This window comes from Pelodiscus sinensis, chromosome 13 (genome assembly GCF_049634645.1).
Source record: "Pelodiscus sinensis isolate JC-2024 chromosome 13, ASM4963464v1, whole genome shotgun sequence".
In the NCBI taxonomy this organism is placed as follows: Eukaryota; Metazoa; Chordata; order Testudines; family Trionychidae; genus Pelodiscus; species Pelodiscus sinensis.
In genome coordinates this window covers 3,781,620-3,798,615 of record NC_134723.1, presented here as the reverse complement: position 1 = coordinate 3,798,615, position 16,996 = coordinate 3,781,620, and the positions used below count along the sequence as shown (strand labels likewise).

Here is a 16,996-nt window from a genome sequence, read left to right as displayed (position 1 = left end):
CTCATAAGGCGGAGTCTCCATTCTGAGGACCATCCTAGTCGCCCTTCTCTGCCCCTGTTCCAGCTGGAATTCATCTTTCTTAACCATGGGAGACCAGAACTGTGCACCGCACACTCAAGCTAGGGTCTGAACCCAGCGATGCAGCAGAAAGCTGTGTGCAGAGAGCAAATGTTTCAGCAGCTGGTGTGAAGAAAGACGCAGTTCTAGGCCTCTGCATCTGCCTTTCTCTCAGTCCAAACGAGGCTGGGGGTGGCAGAAAGCCACATCCCCCAGGGAACGACTTAACAAGCCATGCTCTGGTGTGAAGGGCTTAGGAGAGCTAGAAGATGAACCAGCAGGAGAGTGACTGGGACGCAGTGAGAAAGAGGAGGTGGGAGTGACGTATAGAAATGGAGCAGGAGCAACTGTTTAGTGGTCTGTAGCGTCGAACTGAGGCCTTTTGTTTTAGGTGCCCTGCATCTCTATATTTCTGAGGAGCATGCAGACAGCAGCCATCTTGGTCGCTGAGGTGCGGCTGCCTACAGAGGCGACGCTCACGCTGTGCTCTCCCATGGAGACTTGACTTTGGTCCTGTCCTGTTGTGGTTTTCTCCCCGGCGTAATGAAAGCCGCGTAGTCGGACAGCATGTGCCTGCTCTTTGTTAAGGAGACTATAAGGGAACTCATAGAAACACGGAAGAGGGGGTTGATTTGGAGGGAGGAAGAGCCATTAAGAACTCACGAGTCCTACTGCTCACAGCATGTTAAGAGCTGAAGGAAAGAGCTGCTCTGACAAAGCCATATGCAGGCCACAAAGAAGCTTTTTAGTCCTAGCAACTCTGCCTATTCTTGAGTGTCATCTACTGGCACTTACCAGTTAGCGAACTATTATCTGTCTGCAGCGGCACAGAGCTCTTAACAGGAGGGATAGAGAGAACCAGAGCGGTTACAGCCAGGAGGAACGGACACGGAGCAGAAATGGGCAGCACCCAGAGAATCAGAGTGACCGGTCCTGGTTATTTTTATTTGCTGATTTGCTCAGACGCTACCTTGTCCTCACACTCATAGACTCATAGTCTCCAAGGTCAGAAGGGACCATTATGATCATCTAGTCTGACCCCCTGCACAGTGCAGGCCACAGAATCTCACCCACCCCTCCCAGAATAATCCTCTCACCTATATCTCAGATATTGAAGCCTTCAAATACTTTGAAGACCCCAAGATGCAGAGATCCTCTAGCTGTGATCTGTACCCCATGCTACAGAGGAAGGCGAAAAACCTCCAGGGCCTCTGCCAATCTACCCTGGAGGAAAATTCCTTCCCGACCCCAAATATGGCGATCAGCTAAACCCTGAGCATGTGGGCAAGACTCATCAGCCCACTGGCTCTGACTCGTGCATTAAGCTCTGGTGGCCGTGTGCGGTGAGGAGAGGGCTCTGTCTCGCAGGCGGAAGGGTGGCAATACTGAACACAGAGATGATCTGCTGGGGTGATCTCATCCCGCCTCACGTCCCTCTCAATTGGGGCCGATGTCCCAGGGCTACATGGGATGCAGCGAAGAAATTCAACATGGCCGCTGCCCTGCCGCACCTGACCCTCTCTTCTCCCTCTGTGGTGTTCTCCTCAGCCAGGTGTGGAACGTTCACCTGCCCTGAGCCACTGCCCTGAAAAGCGCTGGGCAAGGGGAAAGAACGGAAGAAGCCCTTTGAATGTTACAAGAGAGAGTCATTCCTTAAGCCTCCTGATGATATCTTCATTACTCAAGCAGTGCCCAGCCAGGTCCCCATCTGCCTAGCTTACAAGCTGCCAGCTGCAGTATACACATCCCAGGGGCAAATACCGCGACACCTTATGGCTTAGATTAGAGAGAGCATCCAAATGTTTCCATCAATGTTTCAAAAAACAAACCAAAACTCCCACAAAACGGCGGCGGACCCAAAGTGAGCCCATTTGCAGAGTGTCTTTGTTTTGATTGAAATTGTCCATTTTTTCCATAAGAAAGAATGGAAGCGGAAGATTTTCCAGGTTCTGGTAAAAACATTCAACTTCAGTTTGGTTTCTGGTAAAAAATCAAATCAAAGCTGATTTTCTTTTCCAGTAAACTCCCCCACCAACCCAAGGCCCAAATTTTACTGAGAACTATTTTCAAAAAAATTGTTTTGAGAACTTTTTCAATTTTTTTCAGTTTCTTTACTGAGCACATGACTGGATTTTAGGAAAAGTTTTGGGGGAAACATGAACTTTAAAAAAATTTCTCATAAAAATTGGCATTTTCCAATCACGGATAGTTAGCTTGTACACCCGTTGGTCTGCTGTGTGCTTTTATAGGGCCTAGTGCAAGACAGTCCTGGTTCTTGTGGGGCCAGTACATACTACTGCAATTAAAAGATAAACATTAATTAATGCTGCTCAGGGTGATCCATCCAGATACCATACATGGCAGCCTACAAGCTCGTGCACCCCTGTTTCACACGGTGATTCCATTACCATAGCAACAAGCCCCCGGGTGTGTGTTGCTATCTTGCTGTGAATTACACGGCTTTCTCTAACCCAGCCTCGCATCTCAACAGGACACAATGTCACCCCAGCAGCAGCAGCGCACTTCACTCGTATGAAGGGTGCCCAAACACGAGAGCAATCGTCTCCCTTCCCACCAGGCTGTGGGAAGCTGTCACCCCAAGACACCTGTTCATGCATCAAAGATTGGGAAGACAACAGCGTCGATTGCCGTGAGAGCATCTCCTGCCGCTTGCAGAGCGAGGCCCTGTGTGCAAAGCAGGGCAGCTGGGGCATCTGGAGAAGGGGGAATTGACATAATGGGGTTCACTCCCCACTGGCCTAGAGCCCCCTTCCACACTCACTAGCCCCCCAGTCCCTCTTACTCTGCAGGACATGGGGGGCTCTCTCCCCTTGACTCAGCCAAGTCACTATGTCATGTCCCCCTTCCAAGCTCCACTCAACAATGCACCCATGTGCCATCGCAGCAGGTCCTGCACATTGAGTCCCAGCCGGTACGTCTGCTCCACCCCAGGATTACCAGCCACAGCAGCCAAGGTCTGCACCATCTCAACCCTGGCTGCTTTCCTTGGACCTCTCCCTTCCATGGCTTGGTTCCCCATAACTCCTCCAGCAGGGACAGGGGCCCAGGGCTTGTGCCCCCTGGCGGATCCTTTCCTGCCCTCCACCCTGTGACTGCCGGTGCTTTCCCTGCAGCTACCTTCTGCTCTAAGCACCCTGGCTTTAGGCAAGCCCAGCCAGGCCTCAGCATCCCTTACAGCTCCGGAAGACCCACATCTCAGCCACCTTAACCCCCTCCAGGGTGTGTGTGTGTGTGTGTGTCTACACACCCCATAGCACTTTTCAATCAGTGATCGCCCATCATCATCACACCCCATCACACCTGGTGCTAGGTTTTCAGGCCCCAGACTTTCTCGTCTCCAGCAGCAATCAGCTGGGCGCGCCCAGGCCTCCTGGCGTCTCCCCTCCATGGAAGGGGAAGGATGTCTGGATCCGTCAGTAGAAAAGCCATGACACACGCCAAGGTCCTAAATCCACAGCTGTGCAAAATGTGTCACAAACCATAAAATCTGGAGTCCCCCCATGTCATCTGGCCTTTTATGTGCTTTTACCCTAGGCTAGATGTCACGGGGGAGACCAGAGTTTCTCAAATTACAGGTCTTGACCCAAAAGGGAGTTGCAGGAGGATCACAAGGTCATGTTAGGAGGGTCACGGTCTGGCCACCCTTACCCCTGTGCTGCCTTCAGAGCTGGGCAATTGGAGAGCAGTGGTTGTAACGCTGGCCAGGTGCCCAGCTCGGAAGGCAGCGCCCTGCCAGCAGCAGTGCACAAGTCAGGGTGGCAATACCGTACCCGTGTCGCCCTTTCTTCTGCACTGCTGCTTTCAGAGCTGGACAGCCAGAGGGTGGCGGCGGCTGACTCAGGCCCCAGCTCTGCAGGCAGCAGTGCAGAAGTAAGGATGGCAATACCATACCCTGCCATCTTTTCTTCTGCACTGCTGCTGGCGGTAGCTCTGCCTTCAGAGCTGGGCTCCCAGCCAGCAGCCACCACTCTCCAGCTGCCCGGCTCTGAAGGCAGTGCGGCTGCCAGCAGCTGCGCAGAAGTAAGGCTCGCGGTATTGCAAACCCCCATAGAATAACTTTGCAACCCCCCCACAGCTCCTTTTGGGTCAGGACCCTACACTGGCAGCCCTGCGCCATTCCCATTGAAATAGAGGCAATCACGAAACAGACCATTGAAAAAATCCTATCACCATGACATTGACCAAAATAGACTGTGACGTTAGTAGGGCCCTAATGCACAACCCAGGGGGCGGTAATGACGTGGAGGCATTTCCGTGGGTCGAGAGTCTGAATTCCCCGTCCTGACTCCCCACAATCTCCCTTGGCTCTGGTACCGCTCACACTCACCATCTGGATGACGGAGACCGGTCCGATGCTGTTCACGTAGATGTCCACGTCGATGAATGTGGGCTTGACTGGAAAGAGAGTGAAAGGGACACAGGTGAGCTGGGGACAGAGGCAAACGGGGAAGGATGGGCAGGTACAAGGTGAAAGGTCCTGCACTGTGGGCTGGGAGACCCCCAGCGATCTGTCTGCTGTAGAGCAGGGGGGTCGGTTCTCGAACAGCAGCTTGAGACCCTTTCTGTGACTAGACGGAAGGACGAACTCACATTGTTGGAGTCTCCTTTGCTGGTAGTGGCACTGCTGTGAGGAAGCTCGTATGGTCTGGAATAAACCGAGCAATCCCTGGAAGCGACCATACAGAACTCCTTCCCTCCCCCTCTCCCCCCGACACACACTGAGGGGCCTGGAGCACTCTCCTAAATCCCGGAGACCCAGCAAAGGCTGCGGTCCCAATTCGGAGGGGGGCACTTACTGCCAATGTCGGGCCTCAGTTTGTTGTCGTAGTTCTTCAGCAGCGAGTTGAGGATTTGGGTGGCGTCCGTCTCCTGCGCCTTGGGGGTCAGGACCCAGGTTTTATTGATGCTGAGGTAATCGTAGTCATACTCCTCCATGCTTTCTGTCCTGAAGGAGACAGGCAAAGAATGAATGAGCCGGGCCCAAGGCGCTCTGCCATCGTGGTGCTCTACAGGGACAGAGCGGGACTGCACCTCGGAGAGGTACCCCGATGTCTCAGGTTCTCCAGGGCCTACCTCCGACGCTTGCCCAGCCTTGTCACTAGGCCCTGGGGCAATGGGGAGAGCAAAGTGGATTTCCTACCATTGCCCTTTTTCTTTCCCCCTCAGGGCCCAAAGCTACCACAAAGTGGCCAGAGGGCTCCCTTCCCTCCTTTGCACTGCTCAGGAGAGCTGGCTCTCCACAGAAAGGGAGCTGCCTTCAGCCTCCTGGAGCAACCTCTGGAGCCAGGTCACACAGTCGTGTGCCTACTGCAGGCCAGGGCCTAGCAAAGCACTTGGCGTCCTTGTCACAAGGAGACCTGCACTTCAGACCCCTCCTGTCTCATCAACTCCCTCCGCTCCCAGATCTCAGGCCTCAAAATGTCCCCTGGCCCTTGGCTGAACCACACGATTCGTGGGCTCTCAGAGTAGGCCCCGGGTGGTTACCTTAGCAGGACTGATTTAGGCTCTGTTCTCCCCATCAGCCCTGAGGGACCAAACTGCATCTCCCAGAGAGCCCCCCATAATCTCCAAGGCCTGACTGGCATAGTCTGGTCCCTTCACTCATCCGCCATTTCTCCCCATATGCCCCTTGAAAAGCTGCTCACTTCCTGGCCTAGCGAAACAAGCTTGCCTCTTCCTTGGAGACAGGAGATGCTAACAGCTTGCCCCCACCCTCTTGCAGTTAGGTGCTAGGTTGCCTTTATCTAGAGCTAATCAATTGCTTTCCTGTTTGCTCTTCCCACTGCCAGGTCAGATCAATGGAAACTCCGATCCCCCGCCAGTTGTCGTAAGGACCAGGCCCTTACACTATTCCTTCCACCCTGGACATCTCAGTCCTGGTGGGTTTCTCCACGGTGAATGCCCGTCCACATGCCCCTCAGCATTCCATGTCTTTTGAGACCGGTTCCTAGCCATGCATGTCACTTGCCATTCTCTCCAGGGCGGGAGAGGGCACTCCCACTTAAGCATCCACTGTGCTAGTACACAACGCTGTCCAGAGTCAGGGGCTGGCCTCCTTTTAGCATGCGAGGAAGCAGGGCCCTGCAAAGAGCTTGCAGGGAAATCCTCTTCCTTTCAAAGGTTGACGCTAATTAATCAGGGGTTCCTAATGTTAAAATCCATACAAAACGTGTTCCTTGGCTTGTCGAACACTCCCTGCCTTTCCCTTGTGTTTGGCAGTGGAGGAATTTCTGTTATCAAAGGATCTGACCCATTTAGCTCTCTCCCGGCCTCTGTATTTTAGACATTTACACATCTTGTCATCGCTTCCTATCCGATTGCTTGGGATCCTTATGGAAAAGGCTCGGTTATACCAGTGTAGAGGAGCTTTTGCCAATACATTTATTTTGCTCCCTGGAATGCTATCTATCTATCTATCTATCTATCTATCTATCTATCTATCTATCTATCTATCTATCTATCTATCTATCTATCACCACCCACCCCCTCTATTTATCTATCTCTCTGTCTGAATAGCTAGTCTGTGTGTCTGTCTGTATGTCCGTTTGTTCAAGAACTCCTCCTAAATGGTAAGAGCGAAGGCCACCAAATTTGACATGTAGCTTTTCTTATCACAATTGAAAGCAAAGCCAGGATTTGGTTATGCCAGGACAACTGGAAGCCCCAGGAAAAGGACTGTTTTCCAGAACATGCAAAGGGAGGGGCTGCTTTCAGTGGGACTTGATACCGAGAGTGGCCACTGGGGGGAGGGGAGTTGCTCCACCAGGGGAGGGACCAGCAGGGTGGGGGTTCTGCCATCTTGCCGGCCAGCACACCAGTAAATAGCACCCAACCCCAAACCCTTTCCCTCCTCCCAGGCTTTGGCCACAGTGCCCAAGGGTGGGGAGAGAACAGGCTCTTGCCCCCCAGCACTGCCCCACGTCCCAAGGTCTTGCTAAGAAAGTGGCCACACTGGGTAAGTCTCCTGGTAAGCTATCTGCTGCGCCTACGTAACAAAGGTTTTCCAGCACAACCCTTTTCTAGTCCGGACCATGCTGTGTCCCACACGAAGATCTAAAGCATCCAGATATTACACCCACGGGGCGGATCAAGGCTTTGTCTACACAGACAATTGTGCGGCAAAACTTTTGTCGTTCACAGGCGCGTCACTCCCCACACCGCCCGACAAAAGTTTTGTTGTGGCAAACAATAGTCTAAACACTGCTCCCACCGACACAGCAAATGCGGGCGGCAGGTTTTTATTGGGAAGCGTGCCGACAATGGTGTTCACGCTGCCTGAGTTTTAGCAACATGGCTGAGTCAACACACCCCTGTCACGCTGGGTAGTGTAGACATACCCTCAGTTTGGTTCTAGGCCAAATGGTCCTTTTTGGGTGGTTCCCTTTTCCCCCTCTGTTGATACTCACCCTTACCAGCGTGTGAGAAACATATCTGGGAGGAGGGTGTGTGTGTGTTTGGGTTTGTGGCTCCAACAACACTCCCCCTTTCCAAGTCCGCCCCCCCCCAGCCCAAATCATGGATGCGAACAGCTACTGCAAGCGACCAGGGAGCTAGGAGGAGAGGTCTGTGCACTGAGCCACACGCACAGCTGCTAATGGAAATGTTACACCGCAAACACGTCGCGACTGAGCACATCCAGGGGCAGTTCCCTGGGACGGGAGGATACGTCTCCTCATGCCCAGGCAATTCTGACTGGCACCTGATGACAGGTACGCTCCAGCCCCCGTATGTCTGCCGCAGATGCAGGAGGAAGCTGTATCTTTTCTCCTCACTTCAGCGCGTGGAAATGTCAAAGCACTCACCTCCCAGCATGGCAACGCAGCTGAGAAGCGGGTGAGCAGAGGGAAGCAGTTGGAGCTCAGCAAGGAGCTGGGGACGGGGGCCGCAGGGGGTAGGGGTGGGGGTGCAGCATGGCTGTCAGACACCTGGCGAGTAAACTCCCTGGTATGGCGAATGCTGGAAGTGACATACCCTTCCCTGCCCTGCAAACGGAGCCAGGCAGCCCAGATAGTCAGCACTTCTCAGCTTCTGGGGCCAAATCTCCCACAATGCCCAGGGCCGGATTTTCAAGGGCTCAGCCCCCAATGAACTGAGCTGGTCTTCAAATCTGATCTCCGTTAGGTGAGCTGAGCCGTTGCAAAAATTCTAGCCCTCGCAGCGATGCAGTGTGGTGCAGTCTAGCTGTGTTTTCATCACTGGGAGCGTTAGAGGCAGCTCCCCCTCACATTGGCCCGCAGCGTGCCCCATCCCTGGGATAAGTCGATACTCCTTGGCCATCTGGTGCGGCTGCAGTTAAAACTGCGCATCAGCCACGGAGGAGGGTGTTTTTGGGATGTGGACGTCTGCCTGCTGGGAAGCAGCCTGGTGCTGTAGATACACAGATTCATAGACTACGAGAACTGGAAGGGACCTTGAGAGGTCAAGTCCAGACCCCTGTCCTCACGGCAGGACCAAGCACCGTCTAGACCATCCCTGGCAGGTGTCTGTCCAACCTGCTCTGAAATATCTCCAGGGATGGAGATTCCACAACCCCCTGGGCAATTTATTCCAGTGTTTCACCACCCTGACAGGTAGGAAGTTTTTCCTGATGTCCAACTTAAACCTCCCTTGCTGCAGTTTAAGCCCATTGCTTCTTGTCCTGTCCTCAGAGGCCAAGGAGAACAAATTTTCTCCCTCCCCCTTGTAACATCCCTTTAAGTACTTGAAAGCTGCTCTCATGTCCCTCTCCGTCTTCTCTTCTCTAAACTAAACAAGCCCAATTCTTTCCTTTTTTCGTCATAGCTCATTGTTTCTGGGCCTTTCATCATGGTGCAGTGTGGGAAAATGGGACCGTGCAACGGACAAAGAACGCCAGCCCATGGGATTGTGGGATATTCTTAGCAGTCTCCCAGAAGATGAGGCCAGTGGGGCTGCATCTACACTGCAAAGGAACAGGACTCGAAGTCGCGGCTTAACTCAGGTGTGGACCCTGCATCCCTCCGGTGTGTCCGAGCCCTAAGCTAATGCGATTTGTATGTAGACAAAATGGGGGTTAGGCTTGAGTCTGAGTTCACACCCTGGATGAACATTGCAGTGTGAACATCCCCTAGGCTACGTCTACACTGCGAGTTTTTTGGGCAGGAAATATGCTAATGAGGGACTCATTAGCATACATTGTGACATCATTAGCATATTTTCTGCCATTTTCTTTTTGTGCAAGGGTTTTTTGTGCAAAAAGAAGCAGTGTGGACGGGAGAGGGGTTGTGCAAAACCCCGTTTTGCACAAGATCCTTATGCCTGTCCCAGAGAGACATAAGGATCTTGTGCAAAACAGGAGTTTTGTACAAAAAACGCCCATCCACACTGCTTCTTTTTGTGCAAAAACCCTGTCACGTTACTGGAATTTGAGGGAAGCAGCCGGATCGTGGCTGCACCTATAGGTGGGGTGCTGGCCCCAACAATGATATAGAAGGGGGCCATGTGGGGTATTGAATGGAGCTTGTTGTTTGCTGATCCTGTGTACGCTATTTATGTGAGTGTATAATGTCTGTGTGAGTAAATAGGAATCTGTAATCTGTGTGGAAGCTGAATATTTCTCGGAATGTGGTTAAGCATGGCTATGGACAGGCTGAGTAGCGAAGCCCTGTGGAACAATGGCACTTGATGGCCCAAGGACACACCTAAAGCAGGAGGGCGGAGACCCAAGAGCTGCCAGCAGAGAGAGGCTGAGGACCAGGTGACCGGCTGAGACCAGAAGAGGCCAGGAAGGGGGTATAAAGAGGCCATGTGGTCGATGCCATTTTGTTCTCAGCTCAGCACTTCATCCCAGAGGCAGCACTGCAGGGATTGAAGAGCCTGGAAGACCTGTGAACCCATCCTGATGCTAGGATGTGCAACAAGAACTTTTAAACCAGCAGCTGTAACATCTCTGCTAGAGCCTGCATCGAGGACTGGGAGATTCGGTGCATGTAACGTACTGTACTTTAATAACCTTACTCTCATGCTTTTCTTTCTTGTGTTAATAAACCTTTAGTTGTTAGACGCTAAAGGATTGGCCCAGCGTGATCTGTGGGTAAGATCCGGGCTGTGTCCAGACTCCATGCCTCCGTCGACGGAGGCATGTAGATTAGCAAGATCGGAAGAGGGAAATGAAGCCGCGATTAAAATAATCGCGGCTTCATTTAAATTTAAATGGCTGCCCCGATCTGCCGATCAGCTGTTTGTCGGCAGATCGGGAGAGTCTGGACGCGATGCCCCGAAAAAGAAGCCTTTCTTCATCGACACAGGTAAGCCTCGTGAAACCAGGTTTACCTGTGTCGATGAAGAAAGGCTTCTTTGTCGGGGCATCGCGTCCAGACTCTCCCGATCTGCCGACAAACAGCTGATCGGCAGATCGGGGCAGCCATTTAAATTTAAATGAAGCCGCGATTATTTTAATCGCGGCTTCATTTCCCTCTTCCGATCTCGCTAATCTACATGCCTCCGTCGATGGAGGCATGGAGTCTGGACACAGCCCCGGAGGGTAAATTGACCAGGGATCTGTGGCTGGTTTCTTGGAACCGGACAGAACTTGTTCGGGGTAGGTGGGATTGGGCGCTAGGACCCCCCCCCCCCACCTGTGTATAGGCCCGGGGCCGTCTGGGGCACGGATATTGCTGGGGCGTCAGAGGGGTTTTGCTCGTGAGGCTTCAGGCAGGCTGCTGAAGCGCTCTGTGGGACTGGTTTGTGGCCTGTTTGGAGAGGTCACCAGTCTGGGGGCTGTAAGGAGCCCCGGATTTGAGCAATTCGCCCTGAGCAGATGCCCTCAGCCGTGCCCAGACACAGCTCGGTCCGTCACAAACCCCTTGGGCAAAAAAACCCCCGGAAGAAAATATGCTAATGATGTCACGACTTATGCTAATGAATCCCTCATTAGCATATTTTCTGCTAAAAAAATCTCGCAATGTAGACATAGCCCTAGAGTCCATGGGTGATGATTGTCCTGCACTGTTGCATATTTACCTCTTGAGGGATCTGTGTGGAGGCTTCCCATCTCATTAAAATACCAGGCACCGAGTTCTCCTTTCTGCCCCACGGAACAGTGCCCCCGAATGCCTGTGCTCGGCAGGATAAACATCTCTGGACATCCAGACACGGGCAGAGAGGAGGAAATAAGCGGCCAGGCCAGTGTAGGCCCAAATCAGAGGGAGCTCCTTGAATCAGGACCCTCTGTATGATATTACCTCAGGGGTGGGCTGCCCAGTGGCATGGCTCTAGAAACCCCTCCCATAATGGCAGACTCCCCCAAGTTAAAGGGATGGGCAGAGCAGCATCTTGAATGGAGCCAGGTGAGCTCTTGGTGGGCTCTGACCTTCCGCCAGTGGGGGACCCCCCGAGACGAGGACCTCGCTCAGGGCCACGTGCTCAGAGGCGGCATCGTGGGTGGGCACCTCAAATGCCAGGCAACCTAAGCAGCCCTTCAGGAGAGGCAGAAGTCCCTTAACTGCAACCAGCTCTGATCTCCACTACAGACAGGCCCTGGATGCACACAGCTCAGGGCCCTGGACCCCACAAACGCCAGCTCTAAGCTAAGAGCTCTTCGGGAGTGGGACCGGGCGGGCTGGAGACCCGCGAGTCTCTTTGGGGTGGGATAAAGAGGCGCTGTGGTGGATAGACAGCTGTTGGGGGCGGGGGGAGGAAGTCAGTGGGGGCAGAGGCTTCCCCCTTAGAGGTGTGATGGAATTAAAAGCTCCAGACAACTCTGCCACCTTGCAACCTCCAGTTGCAGTGCTCAGTCGCTGGAGATGCCCCGGCCAGACAGCAGGACGACCAGGGTCCACATTCACAGCCTCAGAGTACAGGAAGATCCACAGACCAGTACACTGGCGTAAGGAATTTCACCCATTAGAAAGCACTGCGGGACACCCTAGCAGTGCCAGAGTTCATACCTCCAGCCTCACTGTTCACTAGGATGTGCACAGTAGTGCAATTGCACGGGGGCTTCCAAATCTCCACGCACTAGTGTGAATGCACTGGGGTTCATGTTCCCGGTTTGGGCATTCTGGAAGATCACACACCAGCCTATTAGGATCAGGAGTCATACTCTCAGTCCTAGACTGCATTTGTAATGGGATTTAATCGGCTTTAAGTCGGCTTATTCTGCCAATTAGCTTCAGCCAGTAAAATCCTTCTTCCCCCGGGCTGGGGGGGGGGGGGGATGATCTGCTGACATGTTCTTTCCTCCATCCAGCCAGTAAGCTCACCAGCAGGGTTAGGAATAGTAAAAACTTGACTGCCCCGTGCTCCAGGCTCTCGGGGCTGTTTACAGAAAAGCTTCACAAGCCGCTGGCTGTGGGACAGAGCCCTCATCGCCCCTCCCTCTCCCCCCAAAGCCGCTGGCGCTGTGGGAATCACAGGTCCGGGAAACAATAGGGACGTGCCAACCTGTAGCCTTTGTCCAAGCTGAGCACTCCGTTCCTTTCTCCTGGCTCTGTCTGCAAGCAGAGATGCCCTGGTGCTTCCTGATCATGGCTGGCTACCTGGCCCGCCGGGGACATGTGCTCCCTCCTGCCACACTGGCAAACTGCTCTCTTTTCAGAGGACCCCGATCCAGCGAAAAGGGGCAGGCAGAAATGCACCCCCCTGCGGGCCCCAGGTGTATTCGCGGCTGGGCTCTACACGGTGTTGAGTTCTCCCGCCCCAGTGCAGTCAGGGGGAACGGCCGGCACTCACCGCTGGAGATGGGCCACATCTGCAGGAGGTTTGAGGGACACGGGTTCAACCAAATCTAAGACAAATGTGTTTCTCTCTTGGCAGGGAAGAATTCAGAGGGATTTCCCCCGGGTGAAGATCTTGGCCAATAGCTAGCAGCATGGGGTGTGTTCCAAAGGAGAGAGAGAAGGAGGAAGGGAAGACGAAAAGGGCACTGTGACACAACAAACGGCGCGGGGAAACCTGCATCCGCTCGGGGCAACGTCTTTGGCCCAAGGCTCTCCAGGCGCTTTGCCACGGGGAGACGGTAGCACGGCTAACCCCATTTCACAGGGGCGCAAACTGAGGCACAAAGAGGAAAAGTGACTTGTCCGAGGTCACAGAGTGTCAGCCGAGCGGGGAGGAGAACATGGGGACCGTCCCGCAGGGCCAGCCTCATGGTCCATCTAGCGCCGCACCCTGCCTTCTGACACAGGCCACTGCCACGTGCTTCAGAGGGAACAAACAGGGCACGATCCAGCCCGTCACCCACTCCCGGCTTCTGGCAATCAGGGGAGTAGAGGCACACACAGCGTGGGCGTCTCCCTGGCTAGCTTGGCTAATGGCTACTGACGGCCCATTCCTCCAGGAACTTATCGAGTTCTTTATTAACCAATTCGATTTCTGGCCTTCACAACGACCCCTGGCAATGAACACCAAGGGAGAAGACCTACTTCCTTAAGTTCCTTTTCAACCGGCTGCCCATTCAATTTCATTGGATGACCCCTGGTTCTTGGGTTACCCCGCCCTGCTCTCTTTCTTTCCATCTGTGGTTTTATAGATCCAGCTCAGGTGTCTCCTTTCTAAGCTGGTCCAGACCCTGGGTCACTGGCGTTGCTCTTCTCTGTACCTCCTCCAATTCTAAGGTGTATTTTTGGAGATGGGGTGACCAGGGCGGCATGCAGCATTCAAAGTGTGGGCGTACCATGGGTTTCTATGCTGCCATGATGACATTTTCCATCTGATTTTCTATCCCTCTCTTAAAGGCGCCTAATCGTCTCTTTGCTTTTTCGACTGGCGTCGCGGAAAGCAGATGTTTTTAGAGAGCTAACCGCCAGGACTCCGAGATCTCTTCCTGGAGTGGTAGCTGCTAAGCCAGACCCCGTCCTGTGGTGTGTGCCGCTGGGACTGTATTTTCCAATGTGCATTTCTGGGCAGTCCTCAGCACTGAATTTAACCTGCCATTTTGTTGCCCTAGCCCAGCTCTCTGGACTCCCAGTCCCCCACGCTGCCTATGGGACCAAGGCAGATCAGAAATCGTCCCCAAAGGTGTAGGGCAGGGGGGGGCGAGGCAGGGATGGAGCCAGGGAGGGTGTGCTCTGCTTGCCTGCAGTTCAGAGCAGTGGCAGGCACACATGGCGTGGGGCTGAGGGAACTGTAATGGCAGATGGGCAGAGTGGGGGCAGCACCTGGGTTTGGGGGAGAAGGGGGAGCCTGAAATGCCCTGTGTGGCCAGAGAGGCAATTTGCACACACACACACACACACACACACACACACACACACACACACACACACACACACTGGAAGCCAGTGCCAGAAAGCAGCGGAGAAAGCCCACGTTGTGGAGCTAGGTGGCCGCTCTCATCCGACGGAGGCGCCCCCGGGGCCCATCTCCTCCCTCCCCACTGCACGTCTGGGCCCTCTCAGCTGAGTGGGGCACCAAGGCCGGGAGAAGGGCCATGCCTCCTGGAAAACACCACTTGTGCCTGGCACCTGTGCCGAGCAAAGACAGGCAGCGTCGCTGCGAGCTGCCGTGCCCCGTGCCACGAGGGGCCGAGAGGAGAAGGGACTTTTCCAAGGTCACCCAGCAGGGGACAGGGCACAGAGAGAACACAGGGGTCTTGACGCCCATGCCGGGGTCTAGGGGCAGAGAGCACCCCTGGGTAATCGCTCATCCCTCCGAGTGTCTCTCTGCCTCTTTGTACTATCTGCTACAAGCTTTAGTCCCTTCCCTCCAGAAACCAGAGCCAGGGGCTCAGCCCACAGGTCCCAGCAGGGTTCGTCTCTTCCCAGGGCTCCGTCCCCGCCGGGCCGGGGAAGCAGAGTGGCCTGAGCGCGGGCCAGACAAGCCACGCTGCCTCCCAAATGCATCAGGGCTCATTCGGAGCAGGCTGGCGCGTGTCTCGGGGGGCCAGGCAGAGGGCGAGGGGGCAGCTGTCAATGCCAGCCTCTCCGTGGGGTGAGGGGAGGCGCGTTAGCGGAAAGCAGGGTTCTCACCTTATCTGCAGGGCGGGATAGATCGTCAGGTACATCAGGAAAACTTTCCCCGACATCTTCAACGCACGAGCCAGGTGAGCCCAGGGACGCGCGGTGTCCACATACAGAGCGGCAGCTCGGGCAGGGGGCTGCAGCTTGACGGATGCCTTCCTCTCTCGTTTGTGGGGGGGCCCAGGGGCTCCCCGGACTGCCCCGAAGGGCGGCCAGCTCTGCCCGGGTGTGCTGCAGCTGGCGTCCCTGGGGGCCAGGAGAGAAAACCCTTCGAGAGACCCAAGAAAAGACAAAAGGGGGGCGGGGGAACCTGCCCAGAAGAATCCAAGTTCAGAAGGGGCAGGAAACCCGAGCCTGGTGTCTTCAAGTCTCCTTGTCCTCCAGCAAGTTGAGTGGCTTTTCGTCCATTCCCTGCCTCCGTGGGCACTGCCTCGGTGGCTTGAGCCTTCAATTCCCACTGCCCACGGAAGGGTTTCCCCTCTGAGCTTGTCTCCCAGCTCCCCAGCCGTGCCTGTGCCCAGCTCACAGGTGCCGAGTGGTCTGTGTGCGCGCACCACTAGCCCCACCGGTTGCTATTGCAGGCTGGAATACTGAAAACCTCTTCTCTCGTCCCCTGCTTTTCGCTGCTTCTCTCTGTCTCTTCTTTCTGGGCTTCTCTCTCCACCCCTCCCAAGCTCTCCTTCCCTCCTTCCCACTGGCTTTTGAGCCTTCCTCTCTGGTCTTTTTGGAAAGAAGGGTCAAAGTTGGGCATTTCTTCTCCTACTCCTTGGCAGGAGAGGAGCAGAGCCACTGAGCCGGAGACTGGCAGGGAAGAGAAAGATGCTCTCAGTTTCACTCAGGGTCCTAGCTCCCTCCCTTTCCGTGCCAGGGCTTGGGGTGGGTCACCTCCTTCCCAGCAGGGCAAGGGTTAATCGCTTCTTCTTGCTCCCATGGAAAAGGGGGGTGGGGGGGGGGAGTTCATCTGCTTTGCTGACAAAGGCTGTATCCAGAAATCAAAGGGAAATGCCGATTTGCGTGTCACCACGTTGCCACGCGGAAGCTTTTGGGAAGGAGGAAAGCGGAATTCATTAACTTGTGTAAAGCTCTCGTGCTCCGCCTTCACCTAACGAGACATGACAAGGTCGCCGCTCGTTAATCACATCGCAGCTTAAAACTACACGCGCTCTTTTGTTCCAGGCAGTCGCGAGCAAAATCATGCCAGGAGCCAAGGCCAGCAAGGCGCAGGACAGGGCAGGGAAGGCGGCCTCACACCCAGTGCATTGTGGGTGCCAATGTGCTAGAGAGCATCACCGGTCGTTGGCCCCTCCGTGGGGTGAACCTCTCCAGGTGCAGCCTGGCTCCGGGATGAGGGCCGGGTCTAGGGGCATTCCCAGTGCCTGTAACATGCTGGTGGGATCCTGCCCTCTCAAGCCCATTCAGGGTGTGTCTAAACTACATGGCTCCATCGATGAAGCCATGAAGATTAGGCTGATCGGCAAAGGGAAATGAAGCCGCGATTTAAATAATCGCAGCTTCATTTAAATGTAAATGGCTGCCCCGCTCTGCCAATCAGCTGTTTGTCGGCAGATTGGGGCAGTCTGGACGCTCCCCTGCCGACCTGAAAGCCCTTTATCGACCTCCCCGGTAAACCTCATCTTACGAGGCATAACGGGGAGGTCGATAAAGGGCTTTCAGGTCGGCGCGGGAGCGCCCAGACTAGCGCGCTGAGCCGACAAACAGCTGATCGGCAGAGCAGGGCAGCCATTTTAATTTAAATGAAGCCGCAATTATTTAAATCGCGGCTTCATTTCCCTCTGCCGATCAGCCTAATCTACATGGCTCCATCGATGGAGCCAAGTAGTTTAGACGCACCCTCAGAAACCCAGCTTTTGCCTCTCAGAGCAGCTCAGATCTCCAGCTTTCATGTCTCACCTCCTTATATCTCTCCTTTACCAGGGAGCCAACCAAACCGCCACCGTGGTGAGACAGCTGGTGTGCTGAGATCACTGCTAGGCCTGCTG

At 54.5% G+C, this 16,996-nt stretch overlaps 1 protein-coding gene across 1 annotated transcript in view; it reads right to left on the bottom strand.

The window, feature by feature from the left end:
- The window catches only part of LOC102455925 (gamma-aminobutyric acid receptor subunit gamma-4), a 74,852-nt gene extending 59,049 nt beyond the window's left edge, over positions 1-15,803 (bottom strand). The window contains exons 1-3 of the mRNA XM_006136293.4: positions 15,006-15,803; positions 4,875-5,023; positions 4,406-4,473 (exon numbers count right to left, since the gene is read on the bottom strand). Coding sequence (XP_006136355.1) covers positions 4,406-4,473; positions 4,875-5,023; positions 15,006-15,061 — 273 coding nt within the window. The 5' untranslated portion in view covers positions 15,062-15,803. The remainder of the gene's footprint in view (positions 1-4,405; positions 4,474-4,874; positions 5,024-15,005) is intronic.
- Positions 15,804-16,996: the final 1,193 nt, after the last annotated feature.